General features: G+C 33.8%; 2 protein-coding genes and 1 long non-coding RNA gene across 6 annotated transcripts; 1 reads left to right on the top strand and 2 right to left on the bottom strand.

The window, feature by feature from the left end:
- Positions 1-327: 327 nt before the first annotated feature.
- LOC137813964 (uncharacterized) lies at positions 328-1,785 on the top strand. Of its 3 annotated transcripts, XR_011081562.1 has the most exons (3): positions 328-415; positions 826-988; positions 1,273-1,785. It is a non-coding gene; the product is annotated as an uncharacterized lncRNA (long non-coding RNA). The 3 variants fall into 3 exon arrangements; XR_011081563.1 differs by lacking the exon at positions 826-988; XR_011081561.1 differs by having other exon boundaries at positions 826-1,785.
- A 210-nt stretch (positions 1,786-1,995) lies between these two features.
- On the bottom strand, positions 1,996-6,891 carry LOC137813963 (uncharacterized). The gene is made up of 8 exons (XM_068616461.1): positions 5,548-6,891; positions 5,309-5,441; positions 5,000-5,215; positions 4,513-4,668; positions 4,033-4,285; positions 3,331-3,731; positions 2,584-2,700; positions 1,996-2,493 (listed from the first exon to the last, which is right to left on the bottom strand). The coding sequence occupies exons 1-8, from the start codon at positions 6,582-6,584 to the stop codon at positions 2,158-2,160; spliced, it is 2,649 nt and encodes an 882-aa protein (XP_068472562.1). The 5' UTR covers positions 6,585-6,891; the 3' UTR covers positions 1,996-2,157.
- A 3,679-nt stretch (positions 6,892-10,570) lies between these two features.
- On the bottom strand, positions 10,571-17,485 carry LOC137813962 (pentatricopeptide repeat-containing protein At1g80270, mitochondrial-like). 2 transcript variants are annotated; one of them, XM_068616459.1, is made up of 4 exons: positions 17,379-17,485; positions 16,605-17,157; positions 11,014-12,278; positions 10,571-10,909 (listed from the first exon to the last, which is right to left on the bottom strand). In XM_068616459.1, the coding sequence occupies exons 1-3, from the start codon at positions 17,411-17,413 to the stop codon at positions 11,034-11,036; spliced, it is 1,833 nt and encodes a 610-aa protein (XP_068472560.1). In that variant the 5' UTR covers positions 17,414-17,485; the 3' UTR covers positions 10,571-10,909; positions 11,014-11,033. The 2 variants fall into 2 exon arrangements, with proteins under 2 accessions (XP_068472560.1, XP_068472561.1); XM_068616460.1 differs by having other exon boundaries at positions 10,571-10,912; positions 17,379-17,482.
- Between the last annotated feature and the right edge of the window lie 292 nt (positions 17,486-17,777).

The following is a 17,777-nucleotide window of genomic DNA, read 5'->3' as shown; positions in this document are numbered from 1 at the left end:
TAGATATAATTTTTAAAGTTAGATATTTTAATATATTATAATTTCGTATTATTTATAAAAATCATTCTGAGATAAAATGCTTTCTATATCATTGATTAGTTGCATGAGTCTGCAAATTTTTCTCAACAGTGAATAGAAGTTTGTTTAATTGTACAAGCAATGCGATTTCGAAAAATAGATTTCATTGCTTTTGTCGAACTTACATTTTAGTAGGAATATAAAAGGAATATGCCATAAACTGGCATCAAACCAAGCAAAAATATTTCTGACATGGCACCAAAGAGAGTTTAAGAGAATATGCCACTACAGTATTCGATATTAACAACCTTATTCAATAAGAGGAACCTTAACTCATGAATGTTGAGAGACCAAACAATTCTTTTGCTTCCTCGTGGAACTGAGAGGAAACTCATTTGTAAGTTCGCGCGCGCATACAACCATTTGTGAAAATTGAAGGTTTATGCATGTGATGTAAAATGGGGTTGCATCCTTTTTTCAGTGAATGATGAATAACATGTTTTATTAGTTTGTTGTGATTAACTTGGTAGAAGTTTTGTGCACTGTTGTCATGATATTGTCTCTTCTAAGTTCCTGGGTATTCAATCACTCTTGATCAATGAGTGGTGGATGTGTTGAAACTTGTTTATTTGATGACATAACAAGTCCATCCAACATAAAAAGCAAGTTGTTTTGATAGTTTTCATCATCGTTGGGAAAGTTGTCTGTGATGATTTTTTTAAGTATGCTGTTGTCTACGAGAAATAGTATGTAAATTTTGTAAATTGAGAACGATTCATGTTCTGACATGAAATTCAACCTGATCAGGATGGATTTTCAATGCTTAAGAAGGATGTGGTGGTAGTGTCATCAAGAAGCCTAACATTCATTGCTTGCTACAGAAGATGGGATTTTAGTACTTTACTTTGAAATGTTCAACATTTAGCACCCACTAAAGTTTTCAGAGATTGAGATGTCAAACTTGACTTAGGTCTCATTAAGTTTCTTCCAAGCTTTGTTTTCTTGTTTAGCAGCTATTATAACTGGTTGCGAATGATAGAATGCTCAGGTTCTGGTTGTCTACGTAGAAATCAATGCTTTCTCATTGTCCCAGAAAAATGCTAACATGAGAGGGTCATGATAAACTCTAGAACTTTTATTTCTCTGAGTTCTTATAGAATAGACATAACAAGTATTTCCAACCAAAAATGTTCCTGGCTCATGTAGTCATGTGCAAGAAGCATATTTATATATGTGCCTGAATTTGAATCGCAGTTGTGCAGAAACTATGTAGGAAACAATATAATCTCATTGGGAAAGCTGCGCAGATATGAGGTCAGGAGGAAGTAGGTTGTGGGGACAGACGTCTTCCTTCCAACTACGCTTCAAATTATTCTTGTTGTTTGTGTGTTATGTAGAACATGGTTGCCATCTCTTCTTTTTTCTCTTAACCATATGCTGTAAAGGTGGAAGAGATGCAGGAACATGAGCAACAACTACAATAACAAGGCGGCTAGACGAATTACACGACGTTATTTGGCTCAAATAAGTTTTCAGGGATATGAGCATGAACAAAAAATGTGTAAGTATAAGACATGAAACTTCTATTTAAAGTAGAATCTGTCATTTCGTATATCTAGCTTTTGAGGAGAGAAGTGTTCTATACATTCTCTGATCAAGATGTTGTAGGAAAAATTATCATTGAACGAGGCTTGGGAATTTTTCTCGTTGTTCTCTTTAATAAACTCAAACTAAACATAAACCACGAACCGCTCAATTTGCCACTAAGGTTTGTGTGGTTGACCGTTTGCATATTTGTGAATTATGTTATTTATTTAGATAAAAAAAAGTTATGCAGGATGAAGTAGACAACTGTTTCCCATGCAGCACTTATCTGTCAATTTCCTAATGTTTTATTTCATTTGTAGAGCTATTTGCTGGAAATGAATGAGGAAGTTGTACTAATACATAATGTTCTATATTATGATGCTTAATGAGTGTAATATAAGTGATTCAGATCCTTTCAACTATTTCTTTACACTAGCTTTGATTGCAATGATACAAAATACACAACTGAATTAATTCAGCGGCATGAATTGATAAGTAACTTACATGCTATGTTACATATCTAAGATTCATCCATCTTCCATGAATGCTTTATTAAAGAATGCCTAAACTTCTTAGGTTATTCAAAAAGGTTTCTCCAATGAGAGAGCCAACTTTAAGAAATACAGCAGGATATCCTATTGGAGCTTCTACCCATTCTTCACTTCCTTCTTTGGAAAATACTTTTCCTGTCCAGATATGAACCCAACTGCTACTCTCCCCCAATGGAAAATATGCTTTAACTTTTTTCTTTCCTTTGTCAAGAACAGGCACCACTAGGAACTCAGAACCAACCAAGAACTGCTGATAACTCAAATTTTGCACACGTTCATCATTTGGATAATGAAGAAATAGATGGCGACATACAGGCAATCCTTTCTGAGCAGCTTCCTGTTTAGAAAATAAAATGGAAAGGACCGTTTTAATGCCTAATGGTTTATATATACTTATTTAGTCACTATAGATAGATTTTGTGATCACCTTCACCAGCTGAATTCGATAAAATTTCCATGCTTTGTATACTTTTGCAAAACGTGCAAAGTGTGACATTGTTTGCTGGTTTGAGTAAAACTGGCTGTTGCATGATGGTTTGTTTCCCTGCATACAGTTCAAGCATCAGTGAGTCATTGCCATGCAAACTTTATATGACAGAAATTTATTGAATAAAAGGTTACCTTTTTGGTTATATGATTATATCCTTATTAATTCAGATTGTAGTATTTCTTGAATTAACACTTTACATTAGCATATCAGCTAAGTTGCTTCACTCCACATGGTGAATGCCACTATTTCTTTTAGTAAATGTTAGATATTATGAGATATTATAAATATCGTTAGATATTTCATATTTATGTAATGGGTTTAGCCCATATATTTCTTTTTCTATATAAACATAGGGTTATAAACATAACCCTATGTGTTCAATATACACAAAGGGATTTACCCTATTATTTCTTTTTCTTTAATAGTAAATTTTAAAGATCAGTGAGAAAGAGAAGTTAGAAAATATTTGTGGTAGGGTAACATATTTACTTTTAAGGGTGAAGCTCCCTTTCTTAAGTAATGTTATAAACTATAATCTTAAAGAATAAAAACTTCCATTGGTTAGCCAAATTCTTGTTGTAATAAATGTATCCTTGCTGAGTACTTGTACAATGATTATAAAGATAGAATAAGAAAGTATAATCATGATAAAAAGGGTATGTCTAATGCAGGTATTTTACTTACTTCATGGGTACGGAAGACTATGGTAAAAGAATTTAGCTCCATCCACCGCAAAAGCAATTCTTCACTTCTATTATATTTAACTATAGGCAAGTTTACTGTACAGTATCCTCCAATGTCACTGTGATTAAATGCATAGCCAGAAATTCCACTGCTCAGTAGGCCAACAACAGAACTCTTTATTCCATCATTTCTTTGCCAACTGACCATTTGGTCTCCTTCCCAAAATAGCATCCCCCACTTGGGGCTGTCTCTAAAACCAGCTCTCATGAAGAAAACCAAACCCTCCTCTTGGTCTTTCTTCACCTTGTCCAAGGGTTTACTTTTCCATTCTTCTACAATCTCTCTGTTAATTTTGGCCCATAGTTCCGGGTATCTGTTATGAGCTGAAATAGGATCTTCACCTGAAACAGAGGGTTCATCTTCTTAGTAATAATCACATGCTCATACGTTCAGTCTAGTTTTGTTCTCATTTTTTATACTTTGGTTTGGATGATAAGAAAATGTTCAGATAATTATCCCGGAAGAATGTTTTGGCAGAGGATAAAAGATATGCTTTGTAGCCAATAGCACGAACTAGTTTCTTACTTTAATCCACTTTTCTTTGTGTTTTACAATCAATTGCCATAAGAAAGTCCTCGTGAAGCAGGTAAGAATTTTACACTGAGCAGAAGTGTTGGAGAAACAAAGATACATGAATGCAACCTGAATATAGAACAGCATCAACAGGAAGGCCTTCACCAAAATCAGCCATCCATCCTCTAACTCCATCATCCACCATGTCTCCAAGAATCTGCTTGAACCAAGTTGCAGATTTTGGGTGCGTCAGATCTAGCATTCCTACATCAAAAGCCGTGTTTGGAACCATGTATGGATTTCCATTGCCGTCTTTTACCAATATGTCCAACTGTTTTGCCTCCTCAAAGAGGTTTCTCCTTTTGTTTTGCTTCTCATCAACCTATACGATTAGACAAAGAAGAAAAGGTTTATAGTAGTGACATTATCTCAATTTTCCTAAACTAGCCACATGTCTTACCAATGGCACTTAGCAAAATGAAATTATGATAGCAAACCAAGAGACCAATCATGAATTACTTTCACTATGCTAAAATGTAGTTTAGTGAAGAAAAGAACAAGTTAGAGACTACAATATTTATACTTGGAGTGATTCAAAGGGAGTATTACCGGAGCTAGACAGGGATTGCAATATGTCATAACTTTTATATTCTGAGAGCTAAGATCTTCAATAAGTTCCTTCCATCCCCAATACCTTTGTGAATCCACTTCCCAATTCCACCAGAGCTGTGAACCAATCAATGTTTTTCTCTGCCCTACCCAATCCTGCGTAGTTGTCACAAGTAATCAACATAAATTAAAAATATCAAAGAGTTGTAATGGTTTCAAGTTTGTGAGTGTGAGTGCACAAGCCAAGTTGTTCATCACAAGTTTATTTCCAGTATTAGAAATCTGTGTATATGACATCAGTCAAACAAAATATACCACTTAAATTATTGTATATGCTTGGTTTAAATCAAGAAAAAAGGATTATCTATAGAAGCAAACTGAACTGTGAATTACATGTTTGCCGAAACTGCAGAGATCCAAAGAGTATATATGACTTTGAAGTACTTTTGTTTTTCCTTTCTTTTTAAATGTAGTGTTGAGGGATTACCTGCAACCAAAATGCCGAGATAGGAACATCATAAGTCCTTAGTTCATCCCAGATATGACGTACAGCATCTGTGCCACCTTGCATTCCAACTATAGCACCAGATATAATCCATTCAGGAAGCTCTGGTAACCTTCCGATGCTTTCTGTGAAACGTTCAATCAGTTCACAAGGTGAGTTTCCATGCAATATCCGCCCTTCAGCTGAGTTTCCATGTATCTGCAAGCTCCACGTCACAAAATATGAGAAACTGTAAGCTTGAATTATATACATACATACTTGAACCATATCTCTGAATTTTTGTAACCATACCTGTATCTGTACTCTGTCAAGTCTAGTAAGATCGAAAACTGTATAATCATATCCTTCAAGGCAGACAGACCTCATTCTTGACGTTATGTAGAATGGAGAAGGAGCATAAGTTGTACTCCAATCACCTCCTGCCCTGCCAATAACAACAAATAGTCATCAGTCACCGTGTTTTCAACAGTATATATGTATGTATGACTTACTAATTTGAATTAAGCTTATGAAGGTGTACATTACACTACCTGTAACTAACCAAGTTAGCAGCCAGGGTTATGGGTTGATCTCCTCTTCCAATACCTTGTTCTTGAACAAATATGGGCACCCTTTTGCCTTTGAAGTTCATGTGAGAAAACTGCTCCCCAAAGCCGTAAAACCTCTCCTTCTCATCACTTGCATATGTCAACCACACTCTATTGAACTCTTCTGGTTTTGGGATATCCAAGTCTCCTATCTCTTCCTCCACTGAAGAGACTAGCAGAAACCCTCTTGGTCTAGAAAGGTACCAACACCAACCCAGTCTCTTTTTCCTATTACTCCGGCTCCTCTTGAAGCCCTGGTACCCTCTTGAAACTGTTTCAGAGACTTGGTTGCGGGAGGTGAAGTTAGGTTTCTCAATCTTCACCTGAAACCCAACCTCATGCTTTGTTTTCTGATTGAACAAAATCCAATACCTTGCATACACAGAAGGTCCTTTTGCCTCAAACTGCATAGTTGCTTTAATGCCATGCCTTTGAAACCTTTTACTCTTCTTAGTCATATTGAAAAGCCTTCCTGTGATCATCAAAGTAGGAAGCTGAATCTCTTGTGCATCAGTTTTCTTTTCCAACCTTCGATACACAGAAGGAGAATCTGGCACTTCACATTCCAAATGATGATCAAATTGACTATTGATCACCCCAATATCCTCAATAATCCTAATATCCTCAATGGTTTGGTGATTGCAAACCATATGAACATCTTTGTCTTTGACAAGAAAGGATCCTCTACTTTCTTCCAATTCTGTGTCAACCAGTGCGGCTGAGACAAAAGCCTGTCCGGGGATAGTAGACCAAATGGGTCTGGTTTGTTGAGAAAGGTGCGAAATTGAGAGGTGCCCTCCATTGTTGGAGGTCCAAGAAAGCTGAAAATCACTGCCAATTGAGAAGGTCTGATCCGAAGGAACTCTTTTGGAATTGAAGAAGAGAGAACCTTGGACATAAGGGATGGTGGTTGAAACTGAAGAAGGGAAAGGGTTGTTGAAATGTTTATGGTGCTTTTTAGTAATCTTTAGAATCGCCATGGCAGAAAATTTAAAACTGAAAGTTTAATACAATGGTTGGTTGAAAGTGAAACCTTAAAATATGAGTTCTTGAGATACCTTTGAAGCTTTGTATTGAGTTCGTTTCTTTGACGCATTTGAAAGAGGGAGGTAAAGTATTTTGGCCTGTTTTGTATAAAACGGTCTTTGGTATGAAACACATAGTTTGACTTTACTTGAATTACATATCAGGACACAATACTTCAGCAACCAAAATTGTTTGGTTTCGCAGTGGAGAAATCACGATTCATTTCCTTCTTTTCCATTTAGTTTTGGTGTTTTGGATTTGTATTTTTTGTATAGTGATTCGTTGTTAAATTATTACCAAGAAATGATTTGTCAGTTCATCATAAAAGCAGGTGGGCCTTAACTTTTATGGGAACATCACACTGTGTGAGAGCAGTTTGTGTTTACAGTTTGGATGTTTTCCTACTTATTTGATATCTTAATTTGTGTTTTTAACCGTCAAAATCATGAAAAGTTTGGATAATAAGAATGGAGATATTTAAGTAGCATTTGATGTATATTTTTCTATAGCAACATTAAAGGAAAAACTGAATTTTTAATTTTTTATAGTTTCGATTAAACGTGGATAAATTTGATTTTTAAACTTTAAAATACAACAAAATTGGGAATTAAATCTACATATAACTTTTAAGTTTCGAGATAGAAATAAATCGATATAAAAATTCTTAACTGTCGTTGGCTAAAATTAAAGGAATTAAAGACACGGTTTTTTAAATAATTTTATTTTTTATTTTGTTCAATTCTCTATTTTAGTCTTTTATTTTTAAAATGGAGACATTTAAAAAGTCTATAACTTTAGTTGATTTTCAATTTTGCATATGCTTTATTTTATTTATTTCAGTCTAATAGAATCCTAAATTTAATATATTCGTTTAAGATACCATTAAAAATGATTTAATTAATTAAAATAAAAAATAAAGTAGACAATTTTAAGGATTGCATAAAAATTATATAATTTCTAGAATAAATAGATTAAATATCTCTATTTTAAAATAGAAAAATCAAAATTATTGATTGAATAAAATAGAGATGTGAAAACTATATTTAAGTTTTTATTTCTATATTAAAAGTCAACATTTTTTAGAGTGCAAGAACCATGTTTAGAAAAAGAAAGTACAAATGTTGTATCATTCGCATAATAATTAAGTTTATCCTTTTTGGGGGATATATTAAGCTTCACCAATATTAAGTATTTATGCAACTCAATAATTGAAGGGAAAAAGGACAGTTAAAATAGCCAGAAATAACGTTTTAAGAGATGAAGTTGAATCTTTCCTTGATTGTGGAACAATTCTGATTATGAATCTTCCCTTAGTGTTGGAGAATGTTCCCAGTACAGCATCCATCAAAGGCACGTGATCATCTTCTTTTTTTTTTTTTTTTTTCAGTTTTTGTTTGTGGTTTGAGTTGGGACGTTTTGTTCGTTACTTCCTCTGGTCATTCAAACTGAATCTGGTCTTGTTACGAAGAAGATTCAATATTTGATAATTCAACTTCAATATTTTTATCAATAATTGTATTTAAGCATTTAAATTTCCAATATGGTTTTTGTTAATTGGAGTGTCAAACTATGAAGCCCAGACATGGATATGGGTACGGATATGACACGGACAAGAATACGGAAATACAGCTAAATTGAAAATTATAGGACATAGACACGGTTATGTATAAATTAAAATGTAGTAATATATTTTGTTATATGAAAAAAATCAAGAAAAACATTTATAGAAATGGTATAAAAAAAGATGTACTTATGTAAACCATAATGTTTAACTTATACATTTATTCATCTTCATTAAAAAATACAATTTTTAATTCTGGTTTATCAAGAGATAAGCTAGCAATATCGAGAAATCTATTGTCATCCAATGAAAAATCATCTCCTGCAATATCTCATAATTTAGTCACCACTTTACGCCTTCTACTTGAGTTCACGAATGCTTTGTTACTGGTTCTAACTCATATTTATAGAATTTATTTTTCAAATTATACATTTTTTTAAGGAAAAAATATATTATTTATTCTTAATTTCCTTTTTTATTTCTAGATTTTCTTAAGATTTTTATATATATTTTTATTTAAATGATTTGTTTAAGATTTTATGATTTTATTTGAGATTTTATTAAGATTTTCTATGAAATAAGAGTTTTATTTGAGATTTTAGTTAAGATTTTCTGAAATAAGATTTTTATTTGAAATTTTAGTTAAGATTTTCTGTGAAATAAGGGTTTACAGAGTGAACCGCGTCCCTCCGGTGTGTCCAAGGAGTGGACCGCGTCTCCTCCGACATGTCCTGGAAGAAGGCGGTATCTGGTCCATATAGCTGCGTCTGACACCGTATCGTGCATGCACTCGCCGCGTATCTGCGTCGTCGGTATGTTGGAAGCGCAAACGGCTCGATTTTGGCCGTATCCAAGCTTCACAGGTGTCAAAGGATTAAAATTTTAGATACATTCTAACAGATAATGTGAATGCTCCAAAGCCAAATCCACTAATAAGATAATATAATTAGTTTTAAAGTTTGATGATCCCGTCACAATTTCATTATACTCTTCAAAGTTTTATATTACTTATATTCAAGATAAAAAATAACTTATATACACAATAGGATTCAATATACAAACATCAAGATTTATACAATATATGAGATGTTATGATTAATCCAATACTGTAGAGATTTTTAAAAATGTAGGATGGGGGTTAGCAAACTAAAAAAATGATACTACAAAGATTTTTAGATAATATTATACATTTTTTGTTGTTTACGCATCAATTTACTTTTAAGAACTTTCAAAGTGGCAAAGTTAACTCACATGCATTGGTTTGAACTTCCTGGGTTTGTTGCAGTATAAATTTAGGGTTTCATCTCTCATAGAACTTTCACATTGTAATTTAATAAACTATTTCAATATTATTTTGAATTAAATATTTTATTCAAAAGGCTTATCTAGGAATCTTTGTTTTTTATGTTGTCGTTTGATTTTTTTTTCTAACTAGGAAGGTTTTAAAATCTCTGTAGTGGTGCCTGTTCTCTTTTTTCTCTATTCATCGGTTTAACTTTCACACTTCTCAATTTTGTTGCCTCATATCAATCAATCCAAGTGATTCTGGTTACATTTTGGAGAGCTTCCACCATTTTCATTCACAACTCGTTTAGGCCAACACATCAGAAATCTCTCTCTTATCAAAATTTTTTTTATGTTTAAGGTTATTGTGCAATCCCAATAAACATTTACTAATGGTATCTTTTCTCTAAAATATTTGAAGTTTGTAGCTTTAATTATCAGTTCATGTTAACACGAGAAAATACAAGAGCTAATGCATTTAAATAGGAGTATATCAAGAGTAGAGGGCTGATCAAAACACACATTGATTTACAGTTTACAAATTTGTGGTACATAATACATTTGACTATGTTAATTTTAGGAACTAAATGTTCTACATGTATATTTCGAACTATAATACTTATTTATTTCTCATTCTAGAGATGTAAAAAAAAGTAACTAAATGAATTTCTAGCCAAACTGCAGTAAAATTTACAACTTCTTACCACTTTATTTTATGATTTCTCACACTCTTCTTACCACATCATTTATATTATTTATATAACTTCATAAACTTTTTACCTCAATAAAATAATTCAAAAATAATTTCTTAAATAGGTTTATAGATTAGTGGGACACATTCCTGAGAATAAAGTTTGGTAATAAAACCATCGTGTGTAACTTATACTAAAGATTAAAACTTGCTAATAAATCTTCACGTACCTATTTTTTAATTATCATCATGATAGAAACAGTTTCTATTTATTTTTTATTATTTTAAAAATTACTTATTTAAATTAAAGTCTTATATTTTACTCTAGATCCAAATCAAACAAACTCGATTGCTCCTAAGCAAAACTACTTGATGTAGTTAACTAATTGCAGTACCAAGAAAGCTACAGAAAAATTGGGAGGAAGATATAGAAATAAATTGCATCTAATGTGCATTATTTACATCAGGAAATTGGTTAGAACTCAAGAGGATTTTTTAAACCTTGAACAAGTAAAAATAGTTGAGCTGGGACAATTCCGCTACTTGAACGCAAACGAACCCTATTGCTCCTATGCAAAACATTTAGCTAACCACGATCTATTCAAGTTCCAAAACTCTTCAATAACACAGCACAACTGCTATAATCAAGCATCTTCTTTTAAAAGTTTAGCTTCAACCAAAACTCGAAAGATAAAACTCATACCAAATTACGCAATAGCTCAGAAACTCCTCCGCAAAAATACCTGCTAAAGAAGAGTTTTTCAAGCATACGCACAAAAATTTCAAATCAAACATAGTTAAACTAATCTTTGACTAACAGTTGCATGCATGTAGAAACAACACTTACAAAGGTATCTGCTGGCTTCCTCAGTCAAGCAAATCGGAGACTGAATTCTTCCTAAATCCATCAACTTGAATCAACTGGTATGCCAAAGATTTAGTGGGCAATATGCTATCAGCTCTTAACCTGTCCCTAATCCCATAGGCTGGAACCTTTGCATTTATATAGGCGTTCAATAGAAGTTGGTACATCCTTGGTCTAGATGGATAATCATCTTGTTTCATTCTATAGAAAATCTTTTCTGAGTTATGAATGTCACCCCTCTCAGCATACTGCTGCAAAATAGTTAGGTAGGTGGAAAACATCGGCTTCATCCGACTCTGCTGGGCTGCCCTGTGAAGAATAGAGTCAGCCTTCTCCACTTCCCCGGCTTGGACATATAGTTTCACCATTGCATCCCAGCTAAGTGGGCCTATTCGGCACCCGCTATCTCCCATTCGCTTAATGAGATCCTTACCCTTAATTAGCTTGTTATGATTTGCATAAACCTTCAGTAGTACAGAGCCGGTCCTGGAAGAAAGCTTCCTTTTCTTTATCATTGTCTCAAAAACATTCTCTGCTTCATCAACCTTATTCAACTTTCCCCAAGCTTCAATTGCCACAAGACTCTCATCATGCCAAGGGTTTGTCTCACACACCTTCCAAACTCTTTCCACTTCATCCACCTTTCCTAAGTTGGCATAGAGGGGAAGCAAAATTTGGCATAGCCACCGATTCCGGTTTAAGTTTTCACCTTCCATCTCCTTCAATAAGGTTTCAGCTTTATCTTGAAGCCCAGCTGAGATGTAGTGCCTAGCCAAAACAGCCTGTGTGTTGATGTCTGGTTCAATGCCTTGAGCTTTCATTCTATCAAGAATTTGATCCATTCCATCAATATCTCTGGACTGGCCTTTTGTGTCTATTAAGATTGAATAAGTAAGAGAAGAAGGTTTTATATTCTCATTTTCCATCAACAATAACACATCAGCTATTTTCTTCTTGTTATTCCTCTTATACAAAAGTAACATCTGATTGCAAGCAAATACTGTAATAGAAAAGTCCAAATTCTTCATTTTATTGAAAACTTCCTCTGCTTTCTTCACATTGTTCTGACTGACACAGTTAGCCAATAACGTCCGATGCATTAACTCTCTACTACAAGATTCTGGAATAGTCTCAATGTAAACCTCTGCCTTATGTAAGCCACGTGTTCTGGCAATTAAATCAAGGCGAACCGCATGATCTCTTTCAAGAAACTCAAACTGGTTTTTTGACTCGAGCCACTCTGAGAGCTACATAACCAATCATAAAAAAGATTTAAAATTTGCATTACGAAACATTCTCGTAAACCAGAAAATAAAAAATAGTAAATATATCTAACTATTAATGTTTTAAATTGCAGTTGCAAAGACCTTCAAAACCATAATGCTGCAACTGCAATCGTACATGTAGGGCACAATTTAAAACCATGTTAAGTTGCTAGTTACGAATTATTTGAACAGAAACATATATAGAATGCATTTCTAGAAAAATAAGCAATGAGACAATAATTATATCAAATGAATTGTTGAAAATATGACCGGAAGAATGTTTGCATTCTAAACAGGAGAACAAATTATTATAAACATTTGCAACTAATCAGTATACAAGACATGAATCTTCTTACCCTGCAGCCCTACAAATAATAATAATAATAATAATAATAATAATAATAATAATAAAATTGAGCAAACAGTTCACGTAAAACTAGGAATGGTTCATGTTTCATCTGCATCAACAGGAAGAGTATTCTAATTCCATGGCTAATTATGCGGGAGAAAAATAAAAAGGGACAGTACGTGAAAGAAAAAGAAGAGCACCAACAAGATTCTTCATAAGGGAGACAGCCATAATTAAGTTGAAAGAGCACTTAGGTGATAAGCCAGTGGCCGAAAAAGCTCAAAATCCAAAAGATAAGCTAGAAAGCTAATACTATCCAACGTCAACCTTAGTAAGTACAAATAATCTGAGGAACAGAGTCAAAAAAATGTTTTCAAGCAATTATTTGCCAAAACTTGAACCATGCACAATTAATTCTTTGTTGAAGGAACTGGATACCAAATCTGATTCCTGGAATATTATTAACACTGAAAATTTTCACCAATTTAAGTATAAATAAACAAAAATAATTAAAAGTTACCAATTTAGTATCCTTCCAACCTCAATCCCCATGATAGCATCATTAAATATTGGAACAAATACAATTACCTTAGAATATTATAATTTATATTGTATTAGAAGACTTAGAAGAACTTAAGCATTCTTTTCTCGGATGGACTTGTACTGGTTGGATAATACTTGTGCCTAGATGGATAATACTTATGCCTAGTTGGATAATACTTGACCTATATTATTAGTATTTGTTTTTTGGGATAAAACGAGATATTTATTGAGATAGAGAAATACATTACATAAACAAAGGAAGACAAGGAATCCTCCCAAGCAAAAGAACATATTAGATAACTAAGGACAAAAAAACAAAATCAACAAAAAAGTATATAATAAATCTTCCACGTCTCTTAAGATATTTGTTAATGTGAAAATCCATTAAAAATGCCACGAGCTTTATGCCAAACAAAGAGTTTTGCTCCAACGAAATGCATCAAATTGTAGCAAAGATTTACATTGCACAAAAATTTATAATAGGAGTGGATATTGAAAAATAAAGACTTTGAATTATACTACCTTGCCTATTTTTCTGTATTATGCATTGGAAAGATATGTTCATATCACAAAACTTGGAGCACCAACTGTTATTCATACTCTAATCATAACTCAGACTAAATAGAAAACAAAATCATGAGATGAGAAAATATGGTAACTGATCATTAAGAGCTAGTAAGGAAACAGAGAACAAATTCTAAAGAATATAGTGATATTTTCATATACTCTAATACTTTCCCTCATGCTAAAGCAAAAGCTCACTATGCTTCAAACCTTTTTTCCTAAAAAAAAAAGTCAAACAGTAATACAGCATAGATTGAGACGGTACAATGACAGGATTAAGATGATTCTCTAGTATTGCCTCTAGGTCAGTTGATCCCTCGGGTAAAGTCATGTGGCCAGCTGATATACCTCAGGGAAACTTTTGAGGCGAAGCCAGGATGTTTCTGTGATCTCACGGAGCACATTGCAAATCATAAGGGTACAAATTTCAGTGGAGGTCATAGGTCAACAAGCGAGTCCAAACTGCCTTGAACTGTAGAAAGATGAGGCATGAAGTGCCTGAAAGATGTAGTGATGGCAGACTATGGGTGAGGATTTTCAAGGAAAATCTGGAACAGTTGACGGCTTCTAAAAGAGAGGCTCCATATGTCATGCAGGATGGGAGATGCATTAGAAAAGCTTAACAAAGAATGTGCATGTAGAGTCCATTATTGAACTCAAGATCATCAGGGCTTAACCTGCCTTGATGGAGTGACTTAGATACAAGGGTCAACAGCAGGTGGTGGACAGTGGCAGTAGTCTGAGGCAAAGATGAGGTCAAAATGGCCTCAATATAGAGGAGGGCCACCAGCGAAGGTGATAAGGGGAGGAGATGGCCAAAATGAATATACTCTTGTAACTTCTACAAGGTTGTCACACTTGGAGATCATAAACCAAATATAAACAAAGGTGTTATGGCTCACTAGAGATGTCATGAACGTGGATGGTGGTTGAAACAGACAGACTGACAGTATTTAATTGCAATAAACTAAGAGTTAGAATGGTTTAGCCAGAGGATGAGGGCTAGATTCTGTTAGAACTTAAAGAGTACTGATACAATAATTGAGTATGTTAGATGATTCTGTTAAGATACAATAATTGGGCTAAGCTCGTTCCTCATACTAGATAAAAATGTACCTTGTTTGTTAGTATAAATAGGAGTATAAGGATTAGTGTTTTATATCAAAACAATATTACAACTATTCATAGCTGCAGTAGTTAAATTTTTATATTTTCTGGTTTCTATTTTTCCCCCACCACAACTCTTCACGTTAAACACGTATTGTTCATTCACAACAACTGTTGGCTAGCCTTTTTCAGTCAACATTACTGTTTACTTACTATAGAAGTTTTTCTTGCAAGTACAATTTACTACCAACATTTTCTAGTGAATATTGTTTACGAATATTGTTTACTGCCAATATTTTTCCATCGACTTTCTTTCTTTATTGAGCTTAAGTCAGCTAACATTACCATTCACCATCAACGTTTTCCAATGAGTTTCTTTTTTTTTTTTACTTCGGACAAGCTTTTTCTGGCAGGAATCTGTCACTAGTGGCATCACCTTGAAGTGCAATGACTATTTTTGCTCACCAACATTTGTCGTGACCTCAACATTTTTGCTCCCCAGCAGCAGTTGTGCTCTCCAAGCATGTTTTTCCTTTTGGCCATTGCTGTATCCTTGGAGCATTTTTGCTTTTCAACAACTGTCATCTCCTCTTATCACTCTTGCTTTCTAGTAGTTGCCATGTCCTATGAGCCTTTTTTTTTTTCTTTCTGGCAGCTGTTGTGTTGTCTGATCATTTTTGCTTTCCAGTAGCCCACTGCATTCTCTGAGCATTTTTTGCTTTCCAGCAGTCACTATGTTTTCTGGTATTTTTTGCTTTCCGCCAACTGTCGTGTCAACTACCCATTTTTGTTCTTTGTGAATTGTCATATCCTTTTGACAATCTTTAATAAGCTTGATTCATATGATTTGAGGGGAGTGATAAAATTATGATTTGAAAGGACGAAACATATTGAAGATTGATTGTCTCTTTGACAAAGAGAAAGACACATCCAAAAAATATCCACTAGCTTTGTCATTATTTACTTTGTCAGCTTTGGCATTCAATTGGTAGGCATGTTACTAAGTCTCTCAAGAAGTCTTGTGTTGATGACATTTGAAACAAACTTGTCTCATATGATACATATGCTCCAGCTTGGAGAGAATGCTAATTACATTAAATAGGAATATATAATATGATTTGATAGGGAAATATCTTACCAGATATTTCCCATTATTAGAGATTATTTTGTTCATTATCATTGTATCTCTTCTTCACTATAAATAAGAACTCTCACGTACGTACCTACACACATAATTTATTATATTTCTTCCCGCTTTATCTCTTCTCAACATGATACCAGTGCGATACCCTCTCCCCGTGAACTTATTTTTCATTAATCCTTTCAACAACACTCAAAATGAGAGTTTCAAGGAAATGATATTACCAAAAGAATCAATGATAAGAAAACATTGGGAGCCATTTGGTTTGAAAAATGCTAACTGTTTTCATCTTCTATTTCCACTTGTAATTACATAAAGGTCACCTGTTTGTTTTTTAAGCCTTGTTTTCAAAGTTTTGAAATGAAAACAATAAAAAATCATTTTTTTATGTTCTCAAACCAAATCTCTGAAAACAAAAAATATGAAATTTGTATTATCATTGAAGGGGAAAACAAAATCCAATAACAGAAAATGTTTTCTCCAATTAAACATATTTTCCGCAAATATAAGTAAGGACCAATGGCAATTTCAGTTAGTTAATTAATTTCAAATTTCAAACACCAAAAGGCATAATGTACAAACAATTTAAACTTAGCGCAAATACCTGCAAAGCTCTCCCAAACATCTTTCGCCTTCGAAGATAAAACGTGGCATGTGACACCTCCTCTCTGGTTAGTTCATTCCCTTCTGCTAACCACTTCTCCAGAGCCACATGAATAGACACACCCGGAACATTCATGATCTCATTTAATAGTTCAGATTCAACCCTTCCACGACGCGGTTTTCCTTTCTCCTTGACCACCTCATCAACCTCGTTGTGAGGCTCCTCTACATTCTCCCTGTCACCATCGTCATCCGATTGGTCGGCATCAGAAGCTAAAAGACTGTCAATTTCATTTCCATCACCAGCAGGTCTCCCCAGCTCGGAAAACCCATCCTCCAAATCATCATCATCTTCTTTGGTGCTACTAGAAGAAAGTTCGCGTCTCCACACAGTAGAATCCAGTGATGCACTTTGCCTCGAATAAAAACGCGTATTGCACAGCAACAGTCCCCCATTAGTTATTCCATGAGACTCGGTGATACCACTCTCTTCTTCCACACAATTAGTTGACGCTAATTGGAGAAAAGAAGTTCTCACATTATACCCTCGGATCCTATGCAAACAATGCACAATAAACAATCACTTCCAACTCTTCCTGATATTGAAATATGAACTAATGAAATTACCATGCCACAGGGAAAATAATTTAAAGAACGTGTAAAATTTTAACTGTAAAAAGAGGAGAGAAAAGGGGAAATGGGTTGCGTTTGAAATGGAGCAGTTAGCGAAAGAGTAACGAATAGATAGAGATGGCTTGAGAAGGAGAAGGGTTACCTGAGAGGGATGGAAGCTCGACGAAGAGCCCACATCGGTGCTTTCGAAGGTGAAGAAACAGTGAAGAAGCAGAAATGGAAGGGAAGTGCTAAACCTCTAATCAAAACCCTTCCAATATAAGTATATATATATATTAAAAAATATAATGCAATAGACAAACGATGAATTAATTTTAATACAATTTTTTTTACAGTAAGCAAATAATATCAATTTCTAGTTATATAAAAGTTACTTTTGTTAGTACAAATAAACAAACATTAGGTTTTATTTTTGTTGTATAAATGAAAAGACATTTTTTAAATGATTAAATTTATTTCCTCCTTCCATTTCTATTTATAATTATAATAAAATATAAATAAAAAGTAGTGTATTTTCGTGTCATTACACAGTTTATAATAA

This window comes from Phaseolus vulgaris, chromosome 1, assembly GCF_000499845.2.
Source record: "Phaseolus vulgaris cultivar G19833 chromosome 1, P. vulgaris v2.0, whole genome shotgun sequence".
NCBI classification, from domain to species: Eukaryota; Viridiplantae; Streptophyta; class Magnoliopsida; order Fabales; family Fabaceae; genus Phaseolus; species Phaseolus vulgaris.
Note: the sequence above shows the minus strand (reverse complement) of the source record. Positions and strands in the feature narration are given on the sequence as shown.